This window comes from Lipotes vexillifer, unplaced genomic scaffold, assembly GCF_000442215.2.
Source record: "Lipotes vexillifer unplaced genomic scaffold, Lipotes_vexillifer_v1.1 scaffold1062, whole genome shotgun sequence".
Lineage (NCBI taxonomy): Eukaryota > Metazoa > Chordata > Mammalia > Artiodactyla > Lipotidae > Lipotes > Lipotes vexillifer.
Window position 1 is genome coordinate 220,014 of NW_006772550.1, and position 21,903 is coordinate 241,916.

The window sequence follows — 21,903 nt, forward strand, 5'->3', positions numbered from 1 at the left end:
CTCCGCGGCATGTGGGATCTTCCCAGACCAGGGCTCGAAGCCGTGTCCCCTGCATCGGCAGGCGGATTCCTAACCACTGCACTGCCAGGGAAGCTCTGCCTTCCTTTTTTTAGTGATTCCTCTGAGAGGGAATGCAAGAAACTAAATCTGAGGGGGAAAACTGCTTTCATAATCTCAAGTGTAAACCACGAATAGGCTTTTCTGATATAAAAGTTAAAGCCTGAAGAGATAAGAAAGGCAAGCATTTATTCCTTTAAACATTTCAATAAATTTGCAAAAATATGCAGCAACTATGCACATATTGTTTGTATACTTAAAATGCAACAATTTTCCTGCTTCGAATATTTTTTTCCTGAGTGTTTTAAGGATATTTTGTTCTACTAGATGATTCAAAAGTAACACTTACACACACACAAAATCTATGTAACAGGAATTCTCCACATGATTAGCACTGTGGACTCTCCTAACAGTGTCAAACAATGAGAAGCCAAACATGATCACATCCACATCGTAAGGAGAGCCTGGAGAATCACTTATGTCTGTTTTCTGCTCAGTGCTTCTGATAAGTTCAGCAGATGTACAGCCATGACTTGTTTCCAAACATCCAGACCCCCTCACTGGCTCACCACAATTACACGAGTGCTAAGTTCTAAGTATTCAAAGAAAGACTGCAGGCGTTGCTTTACTTCTCTCTGGTCCCTTTACCAAACCCCTACATCACTTATGACATTACTTGTTAATATTCTGCAATCCAAAATGAAAAATGCAGGTACACAAGTTTGCTAAATTTCACTTACCCAAATAAATTTAAAAATAGATAAAATACTTAAATTCCTGCAACACAAAACTTGGTTTTCATATTCATTTGAACATTTTAGAATTACTCAAACACAAGAATTGAAAATGTGTGTGCTATCTGGAAGAGAACTACTGAATTTATTCTCCAGAAGAAAAAGCAGACCTGAAGCATCACATTACTGGAACACCTGAAACATGTTGACAAGTTCTTATCTTCTAAACTTCAACGAAAGCTGCTTGCACAAACTATTTAAAGAATATCTGCCCCTATTAAACAAGCCAGATATCTGATGTATTAAGGAAGTCAGAAGCTGAGTCACTTCATTTCTTTCTGTTGCCTCCAGTTGCTAGAATACTGGCAATTCGCATAAATATGTTTAATGTATCCATGTAGATTCCCAGCATCCTAGAAAAGAAATTATGCCTGTTAAATATGATGTAATTCTTGTAACAATGACAAAAAACTATTTCTTAATGTAGGAGAGAAGAAAGCGCAACACTGATTATTTGTCCCAGGTATATGAAATGGAAATTTTAAAAAAGACGCCAACTAAGGAAGTCCTAGACTAGAAAACTATCAAGATTTTTCTTTTGGCAGATTTATCTTTTAAGTGTTAAAGGGCAGTTTTAAAAATCTTTATATTCTCTGACACTCTACTATAAGTACAGTATCTTGCTTTAAAAAAAAAAAGAAATGGGTGATAGACAATGAAATAATCAAAACAAGAACCAAAGAAACACCTTCACAAAAAATGTGTCAGACACAAGTCTCGCATTTTAAAATATAACACACTCCCTCAATGCCTCCCCTCATTACCCCTCAAAAACCTGCTACAAATCTGTAAGCATTATAGCAATGTTTAAAAAAATCATTACATTAAGTTTTAAAGAAATAAAAATAAATTACTTAAAAAAATGTGATAGACACCATGAAACTCAAGGAAATTACTTAAATAAAATAACCTACTTTGGTGGAGAGGCCAAGGAAAAGAAAAAGCATTATTATACAACACTTAACATCAGCTACAGTTGAATATCTCCAAAATGGAATTTTCAATTTTTAATAAAAAATTAAAAATTGAAGTGTTTCCAATTTTTAATAAAATAGGCTTTTCTATTAAAAATTTCAATTATGTACACTTTCCAAAAGTAACACTTGACTAATACATCTTTTCTTCAGTTTTAAAGTCTGTTAAATATAAATTACACACACACACACACACACACACACACACACACATGCAAAATTAATTGACCAACAAAAGCACTATAAGGCTAATTAACAAAAATAGGTAAAATACTCTGAATCAATTGAATATATACCTAATTATTACACTTAGTTGCAATATAATCAAATGTTCTGTGTATACACAGCTTACTAAGGAAATAGAACAGACCAAATAATAACAGAAATAAAATAGTAAAATTCAGGTTGAACTCAAAAGATATGTTCAAGTCCTAATCTGTGGTACCTGTGAATGGGACCTTACTTGGGAATAGGGTCTTTGCGATTATAATTAAGATGTGAGTTAAGAAGAGGTAATACTGGAGAAGGGTGAGCCTTAATTCAATACGGCATCATTATAAGAGACAGAGATACAGGGAGAACATCATATGAGGACAGGAGTAAAGATTAGAGTAATATATCTACAAGCCAAGGAATGCCAAGGATGGTTGGCCATGACAAGAAGCTAGGAGAGAGGCATGGAGTAGATTCTCCCCTAGGGCCCTCAGCAGGTACCAACCCTGATGATACCTTGATTTCAGACTTCTGGACTCTGGAACTATGAGAGAATAAATTTCTGTTGTTTTAAATCAGCCAGTTTATACAATTTGTTATAGCAGTCCTTGGAAATTAACACAGTCATAAAACAAAATAGGCCGAAGCAACACAAATGTCCTCATGCAACAAAGACAAGACATTAAAGGCTACTTACGAATTGATGGGATCGTATTTTTGAACTCCATACACTGGTACTACTTCTGCACGCTTGATTACTTTCTGTGTATCATACAGAAGAAACATGCTGAAAAGAACTAATCCACCATAAACTGCCACTGAGTACAGAGTGGCGCCAGCCACAGTGGTAGGTGGAAGAAACATAGATCCTGAAATCAAAATGGGGAAAAAAAGTTTTTCTGGGAAAAAGGATTTTTCTGTAACTGGATTTATAATCAGCATCATTAAAAAAAATTTTCTTCTTTGGCATGTTGCACAGATAAGGAAACATCCGAGTAAGTGCTCTAATTTTACATACATTCAGTTCAAAACCCATTATACTCATTCTTGCAATGGGTCACTTGCCCACATTATAGGAAAGTTCCTGCATCAGAGCAATTTTCATGTTCTCCAGACCATCTTTCCCATTTTACATGTATTTGGTAAAACCAATAATAATGGTTTGCCATGATGCCAAACGAGCAAATCCAGTCAAATTAGCATATATGTTTTAACCAACTTTTAAAAATGACACTTATTAAATTCCCTCCATTAGGATACCTGAGTATGTCAGATGATTTTAGGACATCATGAACCAAGAACCAAGCGTCAAAGCACAGTGGCTTACCTAGTGAGGACACAAAGACGACGCCCAGGCCCACGCCCAGGGGTGCTCCCATGTTCAAAAACTTCTCACTGGGTGCACACATGGCCACAGTGGAGAGGCCTCCCACAACACCAGCTGTGTACCATGCAGCTCTGATGAGAAGAGGCCCCCCTAATATCGTCAGAGGAGCCACCACTGCACCCATCACACCTGGAGAAAAGAGCAAGCAGGCAGTTAAATATTTACTAAATAACAACCAAAAGGAAAATGCTTCTTCTAACTAACATGCCATCTGAACATATTATAGCTTATAGTTAAACAATATGATTACAAAAAGTCTTCTCCTTATTTAGGTGACACTATCCCCAAAACCCCACAACTAAAACTTGTACCTACCCAAATTCTAAATCACAACTAACATGATTCCTAGTCAATCAGTCAAAACTCACACAAGTATAAACACTAATCCAGAGTTTTAGTAACTATGTCAAATTCAGTGTAGTTCATTATTTGGATCTGAGTCTACCAATAGTCTTTATAACAATATTCACATTTGGAAGAACTGAGATGAAAGGCTTAAAATAACTGAAGGTCAAATCTACTGTGCTGAAAGAGAACACAGTAAAAGGAAAGAATAAGTATATGATGCTAATCTTAAAGTAGGAACTTCACGGACAGATGCTGCTGTTACCTTGTGTAATAGGGAATGTAATCACAGCTTGGAAAAAGCAATTTTAGTTGTTAGATATTTATAAACATGTCCACCCAAAGTATAGTAACAATAATTTCATTAGCAAAGGTAAATAGAAATCTTTTATTAAAAAAAACAGATCTTAGATAAGGCATTCTTTCCGTATTGAGTGAGCTATACCCTTTTCTTTTCTCTTTTTTTTTTTTTGGCAGTACCATGTGACTTGTGGGATCTTAGTTCCCCAACCAAGGATCGAACCTGGGCCCCCTGCAGTGGAAGCATAGAGTCCTAACCACTAGACAGCCGGGCAATTCTCAACTATACCCTTTCTTAAACATTAAATGTGCATAGTTGAACTCATGGAATAAGCACAGAGCTACCTTCACAATGAAATTTTAATACCAGTGTGTCTCTTGAGACTAACATTTCTAGATCAAGTAATAGGGCATATTTTATCACATGATGATGAAAAACTAAAACATTTTTTGTTCTAGGAAAGATATTGGATAGAAATTCATCTGTATGACTGACATTTCTATCAGAATTCCTATCGGTTTTGCAACTGACAGCAAAATTTTAAGAAAAACTTTCAAGGAGATTATTGAGATTTTTTCCAATGATACTGATAAAAATCTTAAATGGCAATAGATGTTTGCTGCTTAAGGACAAATCAATTACAAAACTAATAAGAATAGCTCAACATTATCATTGTGAATGAAAACTGCCCTTCAGGAAATTAGTACATCCACTGGGGAAAACAAGTATGACGGTTCCTCAAAAAATAAACACAGCTATCATATGATCCAGCAATCCCAATTCTGGGTTTATAAGCAAAGGAACTGAAATCAGGATATGAAAACAACCCAAGTGTTTTGTCAATGGATGGATGGATAAAGAAGATGCAGTATATATAAATAATGGAATATTATTCAGACTCAATGAAGAATGAAATGTTGCACTTCTTGACAATACAGATGGATCTTGAGGGCATTACGCTAAGTGAAATAAGTCGGACAGAGAAAGACAAATATCATATGATCTCACTTATACGTGGAATCTAAAAAAGTCAAAGAGAGAAACAGAGCATAGTGGTGGTTACTAGGGGCTGGGGGGAGATGAAAATGCGGAGATACCTGTCAAGGGGTACAAGCTTCCAGTTTTGATTAACAAGTTTGAGGACCTAATGTACATCATGATTACAGCTAATAATACTGCATCATAAACGCTGCTAAGAGAGTAGATCTTAAATGTTCTCATCATAAAAAAGATACGGTAAATACGAAATGAAGGTTAGCTAATGCTATGGCAGTAATCATTTTGTAATATATAAATGTGTCAAATCAACATGTTGTATGCCTTAAACTTATACAATATCATGTATCAGTTATATCTCAATAAAGCAGGGGAAAAACACAGAAGAGACTAGCTTCCAGCGAGCGTTTCAGTAATTCTTGCACAGTATCACTTAGGCCTGATTGAGACCGTAGCTGTGTCCACAAGGTATTAAACATCTGTATGAAAAATGAAAATAGAATGCATTGGGATGTTTATCCTTCAAAACCTGGCTTTGATGTCTCTTTGACTCTGTGAGTGGTTGCCCTTAGGTCATTCACTTTGGATTAAAGGGGTCTGAAACTCCATCATGCCAGTGAATGAAGAATTAGAGAGTTGGACTTTAAGAAATAACATTGGGGGCTTCCTTGGTGGCGCAGTGGTTAAGAATCCACCTGCCAGGGCAGGAGACATGGGTTCGAGCCCTGGTCCGGGAAGATCCCACATGCCGCGGAGCAACTAAGCCCGTGCGCCACAACTACTGAGCCTGCGCTCTAGAAGCCGCAAGCCACAACTACTGAGCCTGCGTGCCACAACTACTGAAGTCCATGTGCCTACAGCCCATGCTCCACAACAAGAGAAGCCACTGCAATGAGAAGCCCGCACACCACAACGAAGAGTAGCCCCTACTTATTGCAACTAGAGAAAAGCCTGCGCATAGCAATAAAGACCCAATGCAGCCAAAAATAAATAAATAAATAATAAATTTATGGAAAAAAAAAAAAGAAAAAAAGAGAAATAACATTGGGGGGCGTCAGTCTTGACTGTGGCGCTTCCTGCTGTGTGACTTCACCCAGCCTCAGTTTCCTCATCCATGAACATATGGACAGGCTAATGCCTGCACACACAGTTTCCCAAGACGTTTATGAAGAATAAAGCAAATTCTGAAAACAAATTAAAAAAAGAAAAAAATGGCATTCATACTGCACAAGAAAGGGTTATTAACACAGCAGACCTAAGCCTACCTTTACAAAGACCTGCTTGCAAGGTTAGTCCTTGGCTGGCATCTGAGAACTTGGCACTGGAACCATTCTCTAACCTTAGGGTTAGACTATTTATGCAAAAAATGAGTTATGCTGAATGCCTGCTTTCCTTCTGGGAGTCTGGATTTTGGCAGTTGCTAGGAGGGTCCCTAAATGGTCAGCCCCCAATAAAAACCTTGGGCGCTGAATCTCTAATGGGCTTCCCTGGGCAGAAACATTGTACATGTTACTGCACAATTTGCCTTCTTGCCACATGCCCTCAAAGGAAGGAGTCAGCACTGAAAGCCTGTGTGTGGATTTCTCCACACTCTAGACTTTGCCTGTATCTTTCTCCCTTTCTGATCCTGTTGTGTATCCTTTCACTGTAATAAACCTTAGCTCTGAGTATAACTATATGTTGAGTCCTGTGACTCCATCTAACAAATTGCTGAATGAATGGGTGGTCTTGGGGACTGCCCTCCAACACACAAAACACCCAGAACTGGGCTTCCCTGGTGGCACAGTGGTTGAGAGTCCACCTGCTGATGCAGGGGACACGGGTTCGTGCCCTGGTCTGGGAAGATCCCACATGCCGCAGAGCGGCTAAGCCCGTGAGCCATGGCCGCTGGGCCTGCGCATCTGGAGCCTGTGCTCTGCAACGGGAGAGGCCACAACAGTGAGAGGCCCGCGTACCGCAAAAAAAAACCAAAAAAACAAAAAAACACCCAGAACTTAAGTAATTTATATGTTACAATGATATCAGATAAGAAGAGGTTTTCTAAGCAACACAGGTAGAAAGGCTTACTTATTCTAGCTCGAATTAAAACTACATAGCTACTTTAATTCAACAAGTGGATCTACTATTTATCAGAGATAAAATGACACTGAACCTGTTTATTCAAGGAAACAGTGTCTAAAATGGGAAACAGGTGTAGAACTCTATTTACTGGCTAAGACGCTGAATAATCCTTGAATATTTATATGGCACTAAGAGATATTAAATTTTATAGCAAATGCACACACTACGTTTTAAGTAATTTTTTTCTTAAAAGCAGGTTACTGGTATTAGAAGAAAATATTGGGACCATCGCCCTCCCAACCACAAAAGTTCTGTCTTGTAAAGGTTCATGGAAAATATCTATGGTTGAATTACCTAAGACCTAATGGAAGAGAGGCTTGAAAACCAAGGTTGGGAAGTCATGCTCTCTCACATTCACCAAAACAAAGCCAGCACATGAAGAATACAAATGATGTATTTCACACTGGAAATTCATCATACTGGGTACCCCAAAACTAATTTCCATTTACTAACCCACATTAAAAACATTTCAGTCTGTCTCCCTGGAATTTTCATGGAAATGCTTATAAAATGTCTTGGCTTGTGGTAGAGATCATGCATCTAAACCATTTTTGTTTCTGCATCTGGTGTTCTTTACTCAACTCAGAGGCAGAATACCCTGGGATACTTGCAATGGAAAATACTTTATGTAAACTTTAAAATATTTGTCTTTCCATAATTAAGGAAAATATTACACATACCTAAAGGAATATTAATATTGTTCCGCAATACCAGGGTTGGACAGCCTCTGTCCTGCCCACAGTAACTTTGTGCCAAAAACTATCTACTGACCCAGCTAACTGCATCACACATAAAAGTGAATTTCCAAAGATCTTTTTGACTGCTTTCTTCTTCCCAATGCTCCACTGCAAAAACCTCTGCTCCTATTCTTTCACACATCTTACGTCCTCCTTCTCTGGTAGAGACCCCCAGTTTCTTATTTTTCTAAAGATATACAACAAGAACAATTCTCAAGTGATGTGTATCAGATCTGAAATCCTCCTGGTATTAGACAAAATACATAAAAGGAAATCTCTGCATATATTAGACTGTCACCAGAGGCAAGTGTAATACTGGGGCTGTCTATGGTCTTAGTATCAGAATCATTAACTTTCCAGAGTGGAGATCTGGCAATAATACTACTAGGAATAAGTGCAGAAAACCGTAAGTATTTAGCAGACATGAGGCTTAATTAAATTGTGTACATATCATTTACGACTGTGAAGAGGCATCAAAAAAGGCAGTATTTAAGATTGTTTAACAACAATTGTAAAACAGAACATACCAGAATGTAGTAACCAAGCAAGATGCTTTGGGCCTGGGCTCTGGTCATATGATATCGACTGGACCAGCATTCCAGCTCCAATCATGGCTGCAAAGGTTGCACCAATTGTCTGAAAGACATGCATTACTAAGAAAAATTGATCCTTATACAACAACAAAGTAGAAACTCACAGGTTCCAAGTCCAGTTAGTCCCTCCAATAAACCATGTTTAAAAAGATGAAGGATAATAAACAGAATCCTATATTTTTCTAGCACATTAAAAGGCCTTGTGCTTATTTCAGTTTGGTCAAATTAGCAAGAGCACCCCCTACTATCATACATAAAGTTTTCCAGACAACTTTAAGTGAATAAGTAGAGCTTTGGCAGATAACATCATCTTTAAAAAATTTTATTCTTGTTAGACAAAGGTATAACAAAACCCCTTTAAAAATCCCAGAATAATTATTTTTAATTATATTTATTTTGGTATAGCACAAGTAACATTAAAAAAGTCATGATACACCAATTAGAATATATATATATATATATATATATCACATTGTCTCAAACTCTATATTTGCTAAATGAAAATCTGAAAAAAAGAAGCACATGGAAAAGATGAGAAATAAGATTCTACATTTCTATCCTCCCAATTTTCTGGCTGAATTGGCCCTCATCCCCTTTCTTTGTCTATGTTCGATTTCCACTGTTATACATTTAAATATTCCTTGTGCATAACAAGGAAGAAATGTTTGTAATGAAAGATGATAATCAATCTTCAGGAAATTTAAAGCAGGAATTGCAAACTTGCAGCCCTTGGGCAAGATCAGGCAGTAGATGTTTTGTCTGGCCAACTATTCAAAAAACAATTGAGCGTGAACGCATTTAGCTGGAAGGCTTTCTCTAGATGCCAAAATCCCACGTGACATACCAGGCCTGCCTCACTCATCTGCATTACGTCTAACCCGTGGGCATCTGAACGGTCAACCTCTGAGGTAGAGTACAGGTAAGCATTAACAGCTGTTTTTGCTGAGAATGCGAAAGCCTTCACTCCTAACACAGGAAAGCACGCTGGGTTCTACTTCGCCACCTTCCAATGGAGAAACAGTTACTAAAAGCGACTTCATCTATCTCTGTGCAAAGCATTTGCAGGACATTTAACACAATTATATATTTTTCTTTTAAAGTCCTTCATCATCCAGGTTCATCTTTTGCCTTTTACCTTCCCATACTCTACACTCCAGCTACACTGAACTGGTAGGCTGCAAACATGCCCCAGTTTCACATCTCTTTAATTTTGTTTATTGTGCCTAAAAATACCTCCTTCCTATCTGGTTGACATATTCAAGGATTACCTCTTTGCCTGTAAAGTTTTTCTGGTAGGTACCCTGGCTGTAATAAGCAGTGTCAGATGTCTCTACTCTGTTCCAAAAGCACTTGGTACAAACTTTGACATTATCTGTGTGTGTCTGTCACCTCCCAAAGGCTTCTTCCTCTCTGTAGCACCTGTCTGGCTTTCTAAACTTTTACTTAAGCAGCCCTAAAGGCAGGTGAGACTGATCTTATGCCCACAAGCACCTGAGAATATGGCCCAAGCACAAAACCTCCTTGAAGTCTTATTTTAGGGGCTAAACTCTTTTGTATATTTTAATCTTTCATGTTTGCTTTATTACAAAAGCATTGCTTTAAATTGTTTACCTCTGATTAAAACTGACATACCTGATGAGAATGCAACAAGTTGATTCTGTGCCTTCAATAACCTCTAGGCTAAGAGATTCATGACACCCATCTGAGAAGCAAGATCCTAATGCTGAAGTGTCTAAATGGCCACACAACTGCAAATGGTTCTCCTTTTGGAAAGTACAGAATAGTGGAAACATTACAGATTTGGAAGTCATAGGGATTTGGGTTGCCCATGGGAAGAATCAGTGGGAATTTGCTGTGGGAAGTGTGTGTTATATAAACTTTCCCATCTCCCATTCCCTTCCAGTCTCACACTCGTTGCTCTAATTTGCATTACCATCATTTTAGACCTTGAAAAGGCACAGCTGGTACACCTGCTTCCCGTCTCTTCCACATTAGCTCTTAAAGCTCAAATACAAATCATACTTTTGCTGTTCTAGTATCTGCAATGGCCTCTAACCGCTTAGGTGCTCTCCTCAGCTCGGCAATCAAACACACCCTTTCTAATTGTGTCTTCTTCACACTCCAGACCTCAAACACTTAAGCTTCACTAGAATGGGATTATAAAGTCACTTGTAATGACTACCTCCTCTCCGTTGCCCAAGCTGTTTTTTTCACAAAACACGACTACCCTGTCCTCTCCTGCTAAAATAAAAAAATGCTAGTAAAACAACAAATGCTCAAGAAACTCTCACTGAATATAAAACCTTACATATGGTCAAGAAAAGTTCGGAATAGTGCCAGCACTATTCTACTCTTAGTAGTATAGAGAGCTTGGGTTTTTGTGACAGCTATTCTCCACTAACCTCTAAGATGGATTTTTTTTTAACATCTTTATTAGAGTGTACTTGCTTTACAATGGTGTGTTAGTTGCTGCTATATAACAAAGTGAATCAGCTATATGTATACATATATCCCCATATCTCTTCCCTCTTGCGTCTCCGTCCCACCCTCCCTATCCCACCCCTCTAGGTGGTCACAAAGCACTGAGCTGATCTCCCTGTGCTATGCGGCTGCTTCCCACTAGCTATCTATTTTACATCTGGTAGTGTATATATGTCCATGCCACTCTCCCACTTCGTCCCAGCTTACCCTTCCCCCTCCCCGTCCATTCTCTGCGTCTGCGTCTTTATTCCTGTCCTGCCCCTAAGTTCTTCAGAACCATTTTTTTTTTTAGATTCCATATATGTGTTAGCATACGGTATTTGTTTTTCTCTTTCTGACTCACTTCACTCTGTATGACAGACTCTAGGTCCATCCACCTCACTACAAATAACTCAATTTCATTTCTTTTTATGGCTAATATTCCATTGTATATATGTGCCACATAAGATGGATTTTCATCTGCCTTATTTTTTAGTAAATTACTACAAAATAGAGCTGTTTGATATCTGCTGCTAGATAAGTAGAATGTTCCTGTAAGTTTGGGTTCCAACATCTTTGCTGCTACTAAAATACATATTCAACAAGGAATAATAGCTTACTTGCCTAAGAAGGTATTTCCTACTTTGTTTCAGCTGCACTAATAATTCATATATTACTTGAACAAAGATTTGTTTAATATAGTAAGGTATTCTTTCCATTTAATCCCCTCCTCCGATAGTTTTCATTTAATCTTTTGCTATTTAGTGGGAAAGGAAAACAAACACAAGCTAACTTACCACCCAAGAGCCTCTCATCATGAAGTTCATGAGGGCAGGAGTTCTATTCACTGCCAGGGCAGACAAAGCTGTTATGCCGATACTTCCTGCTAAGTACATATAGGTGGTATGAATTCTATCCTTCACATACTGAGGCCAAATTCTGTAAGAAACACAACACAGTTAATCTATAGAATTATGAATGTGAATTTTGGTTGAATCATTTACTAGGTGGGAGATCTTGAGAAATATCACTTTATTGCTCTAAATCTTATTCCAGTATCATGGAAATAATGATGCATGTTGGAGTTACCATAAAAAATTAAGTAATATAAAACATATAAGCACTTGGCACATATACAAAACAACACATTTGCTTCTTGCTTAAACATATATAACCTTGGTAAAAGATCTTTATTTATTGTTTGAATAAATATATGCCAAGGAAATGAGAGATTCTATTTTTATTCATGTATATTTCCACACAGCTGGAACACTGGACACAAAATATTCCAAAAGTGGTGAAAGATAAGGATGAGAAGAAAACTGGAACCTTTAAGGCGCGAATTGTTTGAGAACAATTTACTTACACGGCTTTTTCAAGAGCTCCAATCTCATTAGACATTCCCAAGCCATAGTAGCACAAAGCTCCAAGACCAACAGCAGCCCCTCCAGCAATAAACCATCTTCCCATCTGATCAACTGCAGAACACAGGAGGAAATGCAAGTTAATACTGCTGTCTTGACTAAAATGATTAGACTTAATTAATCTTTAAGTTCACTCTAACAAAATTTGCAGAGGTGGTGTATCTGTAGATGTAGGGGTACTTCTGTGATATGTTATTTTATTCATAAGAGATGTGTGTTCTCGTGACACTCTTAGAAAATAAAGATGAGAAAAACATGTTAACATCACGTTATATTTAATATTGTGTCTAAAGTGCTATTAATTAACAAAGATGATGCTTTACATGGAGTCAAGAAAAAAATGAACCAAAGAAAAATGTAATTAGTGTTTATGTAGCAGGATCAAGGGAGAGGGTGCTCTTGTTTTTTAGAGTACCGAGAGGAAATAATTTATCAACTCTTAACTGGATGGAGGTATTCACAAAGAGCATCTTGCTCCCTTTAGTCAAAGTTTGTTCCCTAAGAATGTTACTACACTGCTGCTATGATCCATATAATTTGGTTTCTAGGGCCAACTGACCAACTGAAATGCCCTGAGGGATGCCAACTAGGGCTCTCTCCCATTTTAAAATACAGATGGTCCCCAACTTAAGATTTTTAAAAAACGATATGCATTCAAGTAGAAACTGTACTTTGAATTTTTTTTTTTTTTTTTTTGTGGTATGCGGGCCTCTCACTGTTGTGGCCTCTCCCGTTGCGGAGCACAGGCTCCAGACGCGCAGGCTCAGCGGCCATGGCTCACGGGCCCAGCCGCTCTGTGGCATGTGGGATCTTCCCGGACCGGGGCACGAACCTGTGTCCCCTGCATCGGCAGGCGGACTCTCAACCACTGCACCACCAGGGAAGCCCTGTACTTTGAATTTTTAATTTTGATCTTTTCCTGGGCTACTGTCATGCAGTACGATACTCCCTTGTGATGCTGGGCAGCGGCACCCAGTCAGCCAGTTGATCATGAGGGTAAACAGCCGATACACTTATAACCATTCTGTACTCACCCAACAATTCTATTTTTCACTTTCAGGATTCAATAAATCACAGGAAGGATTCAACACTTAATTATAAAATAGGCTTAGTGTTAGATAATTTTGCCCAACTGTAGGCTAATGTTAAGTATTCTGAACATGCTTAAGGTAGGCTAGGCTAAGCTATGATATTTGGTAAGTTAGGTATATTAAATATATTTTGAACTTCAGGACATCTTCAACTTATGATGGGTTTATCAGGACATAACTCCATTTTAAGTCAGGGAAGATGGGTATTGACCTTTTGCAAGGCTGGTAAGGAGCAGTAGTGTTCTTTGATTTTGGGTAGATTACCAATCTAGATTCTGAAATTACAAATCTGAAATCCAAACTGTGAACCAAACTGATGTCATTAGGGTATTGCTTCCTGAGAGGCCCTAAATGGGCAGCCAATAAAGATGACCCCTCTTGAACAACTAGCTTTTTATTAACATCTATGTTTTGGTGATTTACTCTTGACCTGAAACATATACAAATATTATGTTTGCAGTAAGATTCTATGTGACTTCAAATGAACTTCAATAACAGATTATAACTTTCAGATCATGGCGCATTAACTAATAATCCTTAAAAAAAATGGTGAAAGTAAAATTTTTTTCTGGAAGAAATGTGACTGGGGACCACTGAGCTCAGTGTGAAGTACCAACCTTTTCAGGGTCGTCAGATACCTGAGGATGACTGCCCTTCTTCTCACAAAATGCACATATGTACAAGTTTGCATATACTTTAAGGAGGCTGTTCATGGACCTTTTTTTAAAACAGGAGTTTACTAAAGGCTGCCACCTACTTTTAAATATTTTTTCCAATGATGGCTCCAAAGCTGCCTCCTTGAGTTCTTGGCTAGTTTTCCCACGCCGAATTCCAAGTCTTGTCTTGGTGGCATATTCCTGATACACATGGAAACAAAGACACACACCACCGACACCAAAAGAATGTTAACAACAAAATAAAACAGAGGATCTCATCACCCTAGAAAACTCTGTATAATGTAACTTGGTACTTTCTATGTATGTAAATCATACATACTTCACTATGAAAGTATGTTAGCCAATCTAAAAAATTAAATGTAGACCCTACCTGTGCTCTATCTTCGAAGTGATTCACTAATTCATTACAACCTAACTTCTTAGTTCAGGTTTCAGAACTGTTTATTTCATAAACTACAAATTTTATTTATATCTCTAGAATTATCATATTTTAAACACTAACTTTTAAAAGATACGCATTCAGTAAGTATTAGCTGCATTTTTTCATCTGGGAAATGGGCTCAATCCTTCCTTTAACACAAAGCCAAAGGGACGGATGACTACTACCTCTATTTTAGCTCTTTTTCAACAGTGGAACAGTTAATTTAAGAGAAAAAAGTTGTCGCTTCTAGCTTCTGTGTATTTCCTTATCTACCTCACATTTCAAAATTTATACTCCTAATTTGAATGCCAGAGCAGAAATCTACTACAAAAGGAAATGGGTTTCTAACTTGACAGATTTTGTTTTACCATTCTCTAAACAAGAGCTGAAATGACATGTTTAGTAACTTATTAATAAGTTATTGGCCAAATGGTAATATTCTTAAGCTTTTGACAATAGGCTCCACGATCTCTTTGTTGAACCATACAGCTCTCAATCCTTCACAAATTACTCTAAATTCTCTGAATGAGAAATTCCAAGAGCTGTAAGTAAAGGAGAAGTTACAGGAGTTCTTTTTCATATATGATAAGGATGGAACAGAACACTAATAGGGAGAAAGAGCTGATTTGGGACATTTTCAGGGCTGTTTCAGTAAATCACTAACGGTAGAATAGGGAGCTTCACAATCTGTCAAAAAAATGGTCCCAGGAGCATACAGAGAGACAGACAATATAAAAATATTCAGATTTTCTTTACCCTGCTGGGTGGTAAGAGCCACTGATTTTTCGTGATGGAATTCTTCACAACAGGGGAGGCCTTGGTGAGAGCTGGGTGGAAAACCCTGGAAGGTAGTGTCCGGAGACACACAAGTCTTGCGGCCAGCATGGTGGTGCACCAGGTTTACCAAGCAGATCTGAAATGCTAGTTAGAGACAGAGACAAAAAATCACCCATTAACCAACCCACTGGCTCTAAGAAAGAACCAATCATCTCTTAGGAGAAAAGGTGAAATAAAGTGACCTTTTAAAATGATAATGATGAATACTCTGCTTGTCCCTTGTTAGTTCAAGAAATCCATCCCACAGAACTGGTTTGGGACGGACCACCAAAATGGGTTTAAATCCCAATCGGAACAATAACAAGAGGAATGACTTTTATGTGTCCAATACAGAGTGGATTTAATATCTTAAGAGAATTAAGGGGTGTGTGATGGATTTTATACATGTGGTTTTGGCTGAAGATTTATACCAGCATTCAGCGGGAAAATTTAAAAAAGGGCTAAGGATAACTTTGAGCAGAGGAAAAATGTCATCCAAGAAGTGATTAACTCTTCAAGGTCATACTACATTGCAAGGTTATAAAACATCAGTGGAAACCAAGCATGCCAAGTATTACTTCCCTTCAAAATATGATATAAAAATATTCAAGGTATTGAAACCACCTGGGATGTATCTTAAAAATGTAGATTCCTAGGTCTAACTTCGGTCCTAATGATTTAACCCCTAGGAATAGGCCACAGTAATATGTATTTTAACTAACACCCCAAAAGCTAAGAATCTTTTCTTTTAAATATCTATCTGAGTGTACTTTCAACTCTGCCACGGGATCTGCGAGGGGTGTACAAAACTGACACCTATCCTTCGGAAAAATAACGAATCATTCTAGCACTTCCGTGGCATTACATCATCTCAGCCTAAAGGTGCTGTGCCTCTCAGACCTGGGAATTTTACTTCTATCACAGGCTAGAAGTGGCCTCGTGCGAATGTTTGATCCCTGAGACTCAGGTGCCTTAACTACAAAATGGGTACTATTACCGACCCCGGACGCTTCCGTGTGCATCGATGAGCTCGGGCGCCTGGTCCCCCGAGAAAGTTCAGCTAGATCACAAGACTCGGATGAGAGGCCGGCAGCAAAAACTCCAGCCTCTCAAAGTCAACGCACGACTCTACAGCACACCAGCCGCAGGCACCCCCTTATCTACCACAGCGCCGCCTGGGCGACCCGGCCGCGGGGATGATTCAGCACCTCGCTGCCCAGGGAGAAGCAAGGCAGAGAGATCGGGCCCCTGCCCGCCTACTCCAGGCCCCGAAGTCGCCGTCCCCTCCACCCGGTCACCTGCAGGACGGCCCTGACGCGCCGCCAGCCCGTGACGCAGCCCGCAGCGCCGCCACCTCCAGTCCTCCCCATACGCACGCAGCGGCCCAACGGGGCCGGTTGTCAGTAGTACGGTGGATCGCGGTGCATCACGGCCCGGGGGAGCCTTACCTCAGTCCCTGGTCAACTCAAGAGCGCAGGTCCCCTTCCGGGCCGGCGAAACGCAACGACTCTGCCCACCTCTCGCGCCCTCTGCCCACCTCTTACTGATTGTGAGCGCAGTCTCTTTAGCTCGCTGCGTGACGCAACATCCGGAGAAGTCGCAAACACTACGGACAGCTAATCATGAGCGGAGGCCTAACGGAAGGGCGGGCATAGTAGGAAGGAGGGGTTCCGAGCTGTAGGGGCGGGGCCAGTGGAGGATTGTTGGGAGCCTCGCAGTCAACGTCCATCGTGGGTGTGGGCAGAGAAGGCATTTCAGCCATTTTAGCTCTGGGTAGCGGAGCTCACCTTCGTTTTTCTCTCAACAGTTTCACTTGCAGCAGTTAAAAAATTATTTTAAAATTGAAAGAGGATAGTATGAGAATTAAAAATTATTCATTCGTCCCGTTTCTTTCCTCTTGTCAATAATTTATTGCCAGATAGTGTGCCAAATTGGCAGTTTCAGACCGGAGCCAGCGGGTTTTTTGCGGCAGATGTGAAATCTACAAAAGGGTCTGAGTCACACGAGGTCGGAGAGCCGCCTGGCCGGATTTTAGGAGTTCTTTCATTGCTTTGTGATCTCCCCATGACACATGTTCTACTAGTATAATAGGTTGGTACAACAGGCTCTGCCTCTTGCCCAGGGTTGTTTTGAGAACTATTCGTATGCATGTAATTTGTAAGTTGAAAAAACGTTTCTTGGCTACGTGAGGAAGATTTTCCCCTCCTATCATTCTCATTTACCCGTTAAACAAATATTTACTGAGGCTCACTTTGTACCAAATTCTGTACTAGGGATACAGACAAATAAAAGACATATTGTACCATTGTTTTGGCAAAACAAACTCCTTGCCCTTATGGCGTTTACTTTCTGGTGGAGACAAGAAAATAGACAAAATGTTTGTTAGTGTTAAGTACTAAGAAGAAAAATAAATCTGCGTAAAACCCTAGACGGGCGCTATTTCGATAAGGTGATTAATAACATGTAAAATTCATGAACCTAATCTAAACTGTTAGTTGTGATTTACGATAATCCTCTAACCATGTAAATCTTGACAAACAAAAAGGTTTGCGTTTTATGTGGGTAATAAAACAGCTTGGCAGCACACAGGTCTTATTTACTCTGAAAATGGCAGGAAAACACTGGAGAAATCTGTCGCTTGAGATAGTGAACAGATCGAGCATGATCAATTTAATCTTACTTTAGATCTTCACCCAATTTAATCAGCTAGCAAATAAGTTCTCTGTTTAGTTCCCTTAGTGCTATTTTTCCCCTAGAGCTTCTGTTACCAGCAAAGAGGAGGCATTCACAACACAGTACCTGAATAAACGAAATACCTTTTTAAGTCTAAGTGAATTGCTTCAAGATTATTGATTAAAGTTTATTATCTTCAAAAAAGAAGAAACATTTCTGATTTCATGATTTCTTACCTATGGGGCTAGTGTTGTTTTCACAGCTGTTAAATGTTTTGAGGCAGGAGAGTTAGCTTGTCACATCCTTGGGAAGATATGCTTAAGTGTGGAGGGAGGAGAGGTTTCATTGACTTTGAAACCAATTGGGAATTTACTGCAATTGTTTAAGCAAAAAAAGTGATGAAGGCTGGAATTAAGACAGAGGGACAGAGAAGGGGTGTCTGACAGAGATAAACGACTAAGGAGGAATTTACAGGTTTTAATGACTGATGACTATCACTGATAAGGATGAGGGAGGCACCCAGGATATCCCTCTGTTCTGAATTGAGTGAAACTGGGTGGATAATTGCACCATTAATTTAGAGATAGATTACAGGATGAGATACAAATGTGGGGGAAGTAGATTAAAACTCAGTATGAAGTGTTAAATTGTAAGTTCTCTGCTTCTAAGACCTTGGAGCATAGGACAGATAAGATAAAAAGTCATGAATCACGAATCCTAATGCTTTATATACACTACAGTTTTTATTAAAGGCTGCTGACTGGTTTCTTATCCTCCACTTGCTGGCTAAGTGGAGAGTGGGTTATAGAGGAGAAAAATCAGACTCGAGGACTAAAAATATTTTATTTCTTTTTAGTTAAAATAAATACCCTCACCCTCTTACTGAAACCGAGCAGGACGCTGAAGGGCCCTCCTGGGTGCAAAAGCCTTTCCAGGTCCCTCATTTCTTATTTGCAGGATAAAGGCTTCAGCCTCCTAGATCTTCCCTGAGCTCCGAAGAACAGATTCAAACAGTTGCCAATCAGGGAAGTGGGGGAATGCAGAAACAAGGGAGGAGCAGTGAAGAAACAATAATGCAGCCTTGGGGCAGGTTGCTGGTTCCTTCTCATGGAATGTACATAATATCTTTTAAGTTCCTCTGCAGGAACAAAATCTCCCACCCATGTGGAGGATGGTTACTTCAGGCTGAGCGCTTGATTCCTGGGGCATTGCCCTGTTGCCTCACCACCACCCATTCAGAAGAAAGTCACACACCCTGCAGCCCTCCCCCCAAATTTTGCCCATTAAAAACTTCTCCCTAAAAACCATCAGGAGTTCGGGGTTTTTCAGCATAAACCACCCATTCTTGCTTGGCCCTGCAATAAACCTTTCTCTGCTTCAAACAAATTTTGGTTTGTTTGGCCTTACTGTCCATTGGGCACATGAACTTATGTTCAGTAACACTACTAGACTTTTCCATCAGGATATGTGGTATGGCTGAAAGAGAGTTGAAAAGGGAGTTTGTGACCTTTATTCTCTGCCTTCCCCAACGGGGTCTTATGTGGTCACCGTGTTTCCCAACAAAGGTGCTCTTCTCTGAAAGTTTGGTGACATTTCTGAACACAGGGAACCAACTTCTCAAATAGTGTTTAAGTGGCAGAAAACAAAGCAGGTATGAAGGAGTCAAGATCTTCCTCACCCTGTTTTCTCTTGGTCTTAAATTTTGCTATGTCAGAGAGTCCTAGAATCCCTGAGGCCTGGATAAACCCAAGACTGTAGCTGTGAGCATGCGCCAGCTTGTTTGTACCCTTCAAGACGCTGCTAAGTAGTGAAGGGGACACCAGAAATATGCATGGGCAAGACACCCAGATGGGCATCAACAGACCATGGCGTGTTCTACATGACAGAGCCAGCATCTGACTCTGTCTGGGTCAGTGACAAAACTGTGCCAACCTCAACAGTTAAATCCTTCCAGCAACTGAAGGAAAATGAAGCCATGGGTGAGAAGGGGCTGCTCCCTCGGAGATCTGCTGAAGGCATGTACCCGAGAGCCAGTACATGGAAGTAGAATGGAGGGATAGAAGACAGGCCACACCTTTTTCCTCTTGTTTAACATGGATGTTTCTTCTTTCTTTCTTTTTTTTTTTTATAGTAGTGCTGCTCTTTATTTGTTTGTTAAAAAAATTTAAATATATTTTATTTTATTTCTTAAAAATTAAAAAAATTGTATACAATTTTTAAAGATTACTTTCCATTTGCAGCTATTACAAAATACTGGCTATATTCCCCATGTTGTACAATACATCCTTGAGTCTATCTTATCCAAATAGTTTGTACCTCCCACTCTCCTACCCCTATATTGCCCCTCCCCACCCCCACTGGTAATCACTAGTTTGCTCTCTATATCTGTGAGTCAGCTTCTTTTTTGCTATATTCATTAGTTATAATTTTTAGACTCCACATGTAAGTGATATCATACAGTATTTGTCTTTCTCCATCTGACTTATTTCACTTAGCATAATGCCCACCACGTCCATCTATGTTGCTGCATATGGCAAAATTTCATTACTTTTCATGACTGAGTAGTATTCCTTTGTGTATATTTATATATCACAACTTCTTTATCCATTCATCTGTTGATGGACACTTAGGTCACTTCCATACCTTGGCAATTGTAAGTAATGCTGCTATGAATATGAACAGTGGAGTGCATGTGTCTTTTTGAATTAGTGTTTGTTTTTTTTTTTGATACCTACCCAGGAGTGGAATTGCTGGGTCATATGGTAGTTCTATTTTTAGTTTTTTGAGGAACATCCATACTGTTTTTCACAGTGGCTGCACCAGTTTCCATTCCCACCACAGTGTATGAGGGTTCCCTTTTCTCCACCTCCTTGCCAACATCTGTTATTTGTGTTCTTTTTTTAAAAAATAAATTTATTTATTTATTTGTTTATTTATTTATTTTAGTTTTGGCTGTATTGGGTCTTTGTTGCCGTGCACAGGCTTTTCTCTAGTTGCGGTGAGGGGGGCTACTCTTCATTGGGGTGCGTGGGCTTCTCATTGCAGTGGCTTCTTTTGTTGCGGAGCATGGGCTCTAGGTGCGTGGGCTTCAGTAGTTGTGGCATGCAGGCTCAGTAATTGTGGCTCGCGGGCTTAGTTATTCCACATCATGTGGGATCTTCCCAGACCAGGGCTTGAACCCATGTCCCCTGCACTGGCAGGCAGATTCTTAACCACTGCACCACCAGGGAAGCCCTTGTGTTCTTTTTAATGATAGCATTCTGACAGGTGTGAGGTGATATCTCTTTATGGTTTTGATTTTGCATTTCCCTGATGAATAATAATGTTGAGCATCTTTTCAGGTGCCTGTTGGCCATCTGCATTTCCTCTTTGGAAAAATGGGAAAACTGGGCAGCTACATGGAAAAGAATGAAATTAGAACATTCTCTGACATCATATACAAAAATAAACTCAAAATGGATTAAAGACCTAAATGCAAGACTGGATACTATAGAACTCCTAGAGGAAAACATAGGCAGAACACTCTTTGACATAAATCACAGTAATATTTTTTTGGATCCGTCTCCTAAAGTAAAGGAAATAAAAGCAAAAATAAACAATTAAACTTTTAAATTTTTTAAAAAGCTTTTGCACAGCAAAGGAAACCATTGACAAAAAAAAAGACCGCTTACTGAATGGGAGAAAATGTTTGCAAATGAGATGACCAATAAGGGATTAATATCCAACATATATAAACAGCTCATACAATGCAATATCAAAAAAAAAACCAAATTAAAAAATGGGCAGAAGAAATGAATAATGTGGATGTTTCTAATCCATATGG

The 21,903-nt window shown here is 39.2% G+C and overlaps 1 protein-coding gene across 2 annotated transcripts; it reads right to left on the bottom strand.

Moving 5' to 3' along the window:
• Window positions 1-824: 824 nt before the first annotated feature.
• GHITM (growth hormone inducible transmembrane protein) lies at window positions 825-16,978 on the bottom strand. 2 transcript variants are annotated; one of them, XM_007447610.1, is made up of 9 exons: window positions 16,856-16,978; window positions 15,348-15,512; window positions 14,251-14,350; window positions 12,345-12,456; window positions 11,776-11,917; window positions 8,453-8,561; window positions 3,366-3,554; window positions 2,736-2,907; window positions 914-1,204 (listed from the first exon to the last, which is right to left on the bottom strand). In XM_007447610.1, the coding sequence occupies exons 2-9, from the start codon at window positions 15,474-15,476 to the stop codon at window positions 1,120-1,122; spliced, it is 1,038 nt and encodes a 345-aa protein (XP_007447672.1). In that variant the 5' UTR covers window positions 15,477-15,512; window positions 16,856-16,978; the 3' UTR covers window positions 914-1,119. The 2 variants fall into 2 exon arrangements, with proteins under 2 accessions (XP_007447673.1, XP_007447672.1); XM_007447611.1 differs by lacking the exon at window positions 16,856-16,978 and having other exon boundaries at window positions 825-1,204; window positions 11,776-11,843.
• Window positions 16,979-21,903: the final 4,925 nt, after the last annotated feature.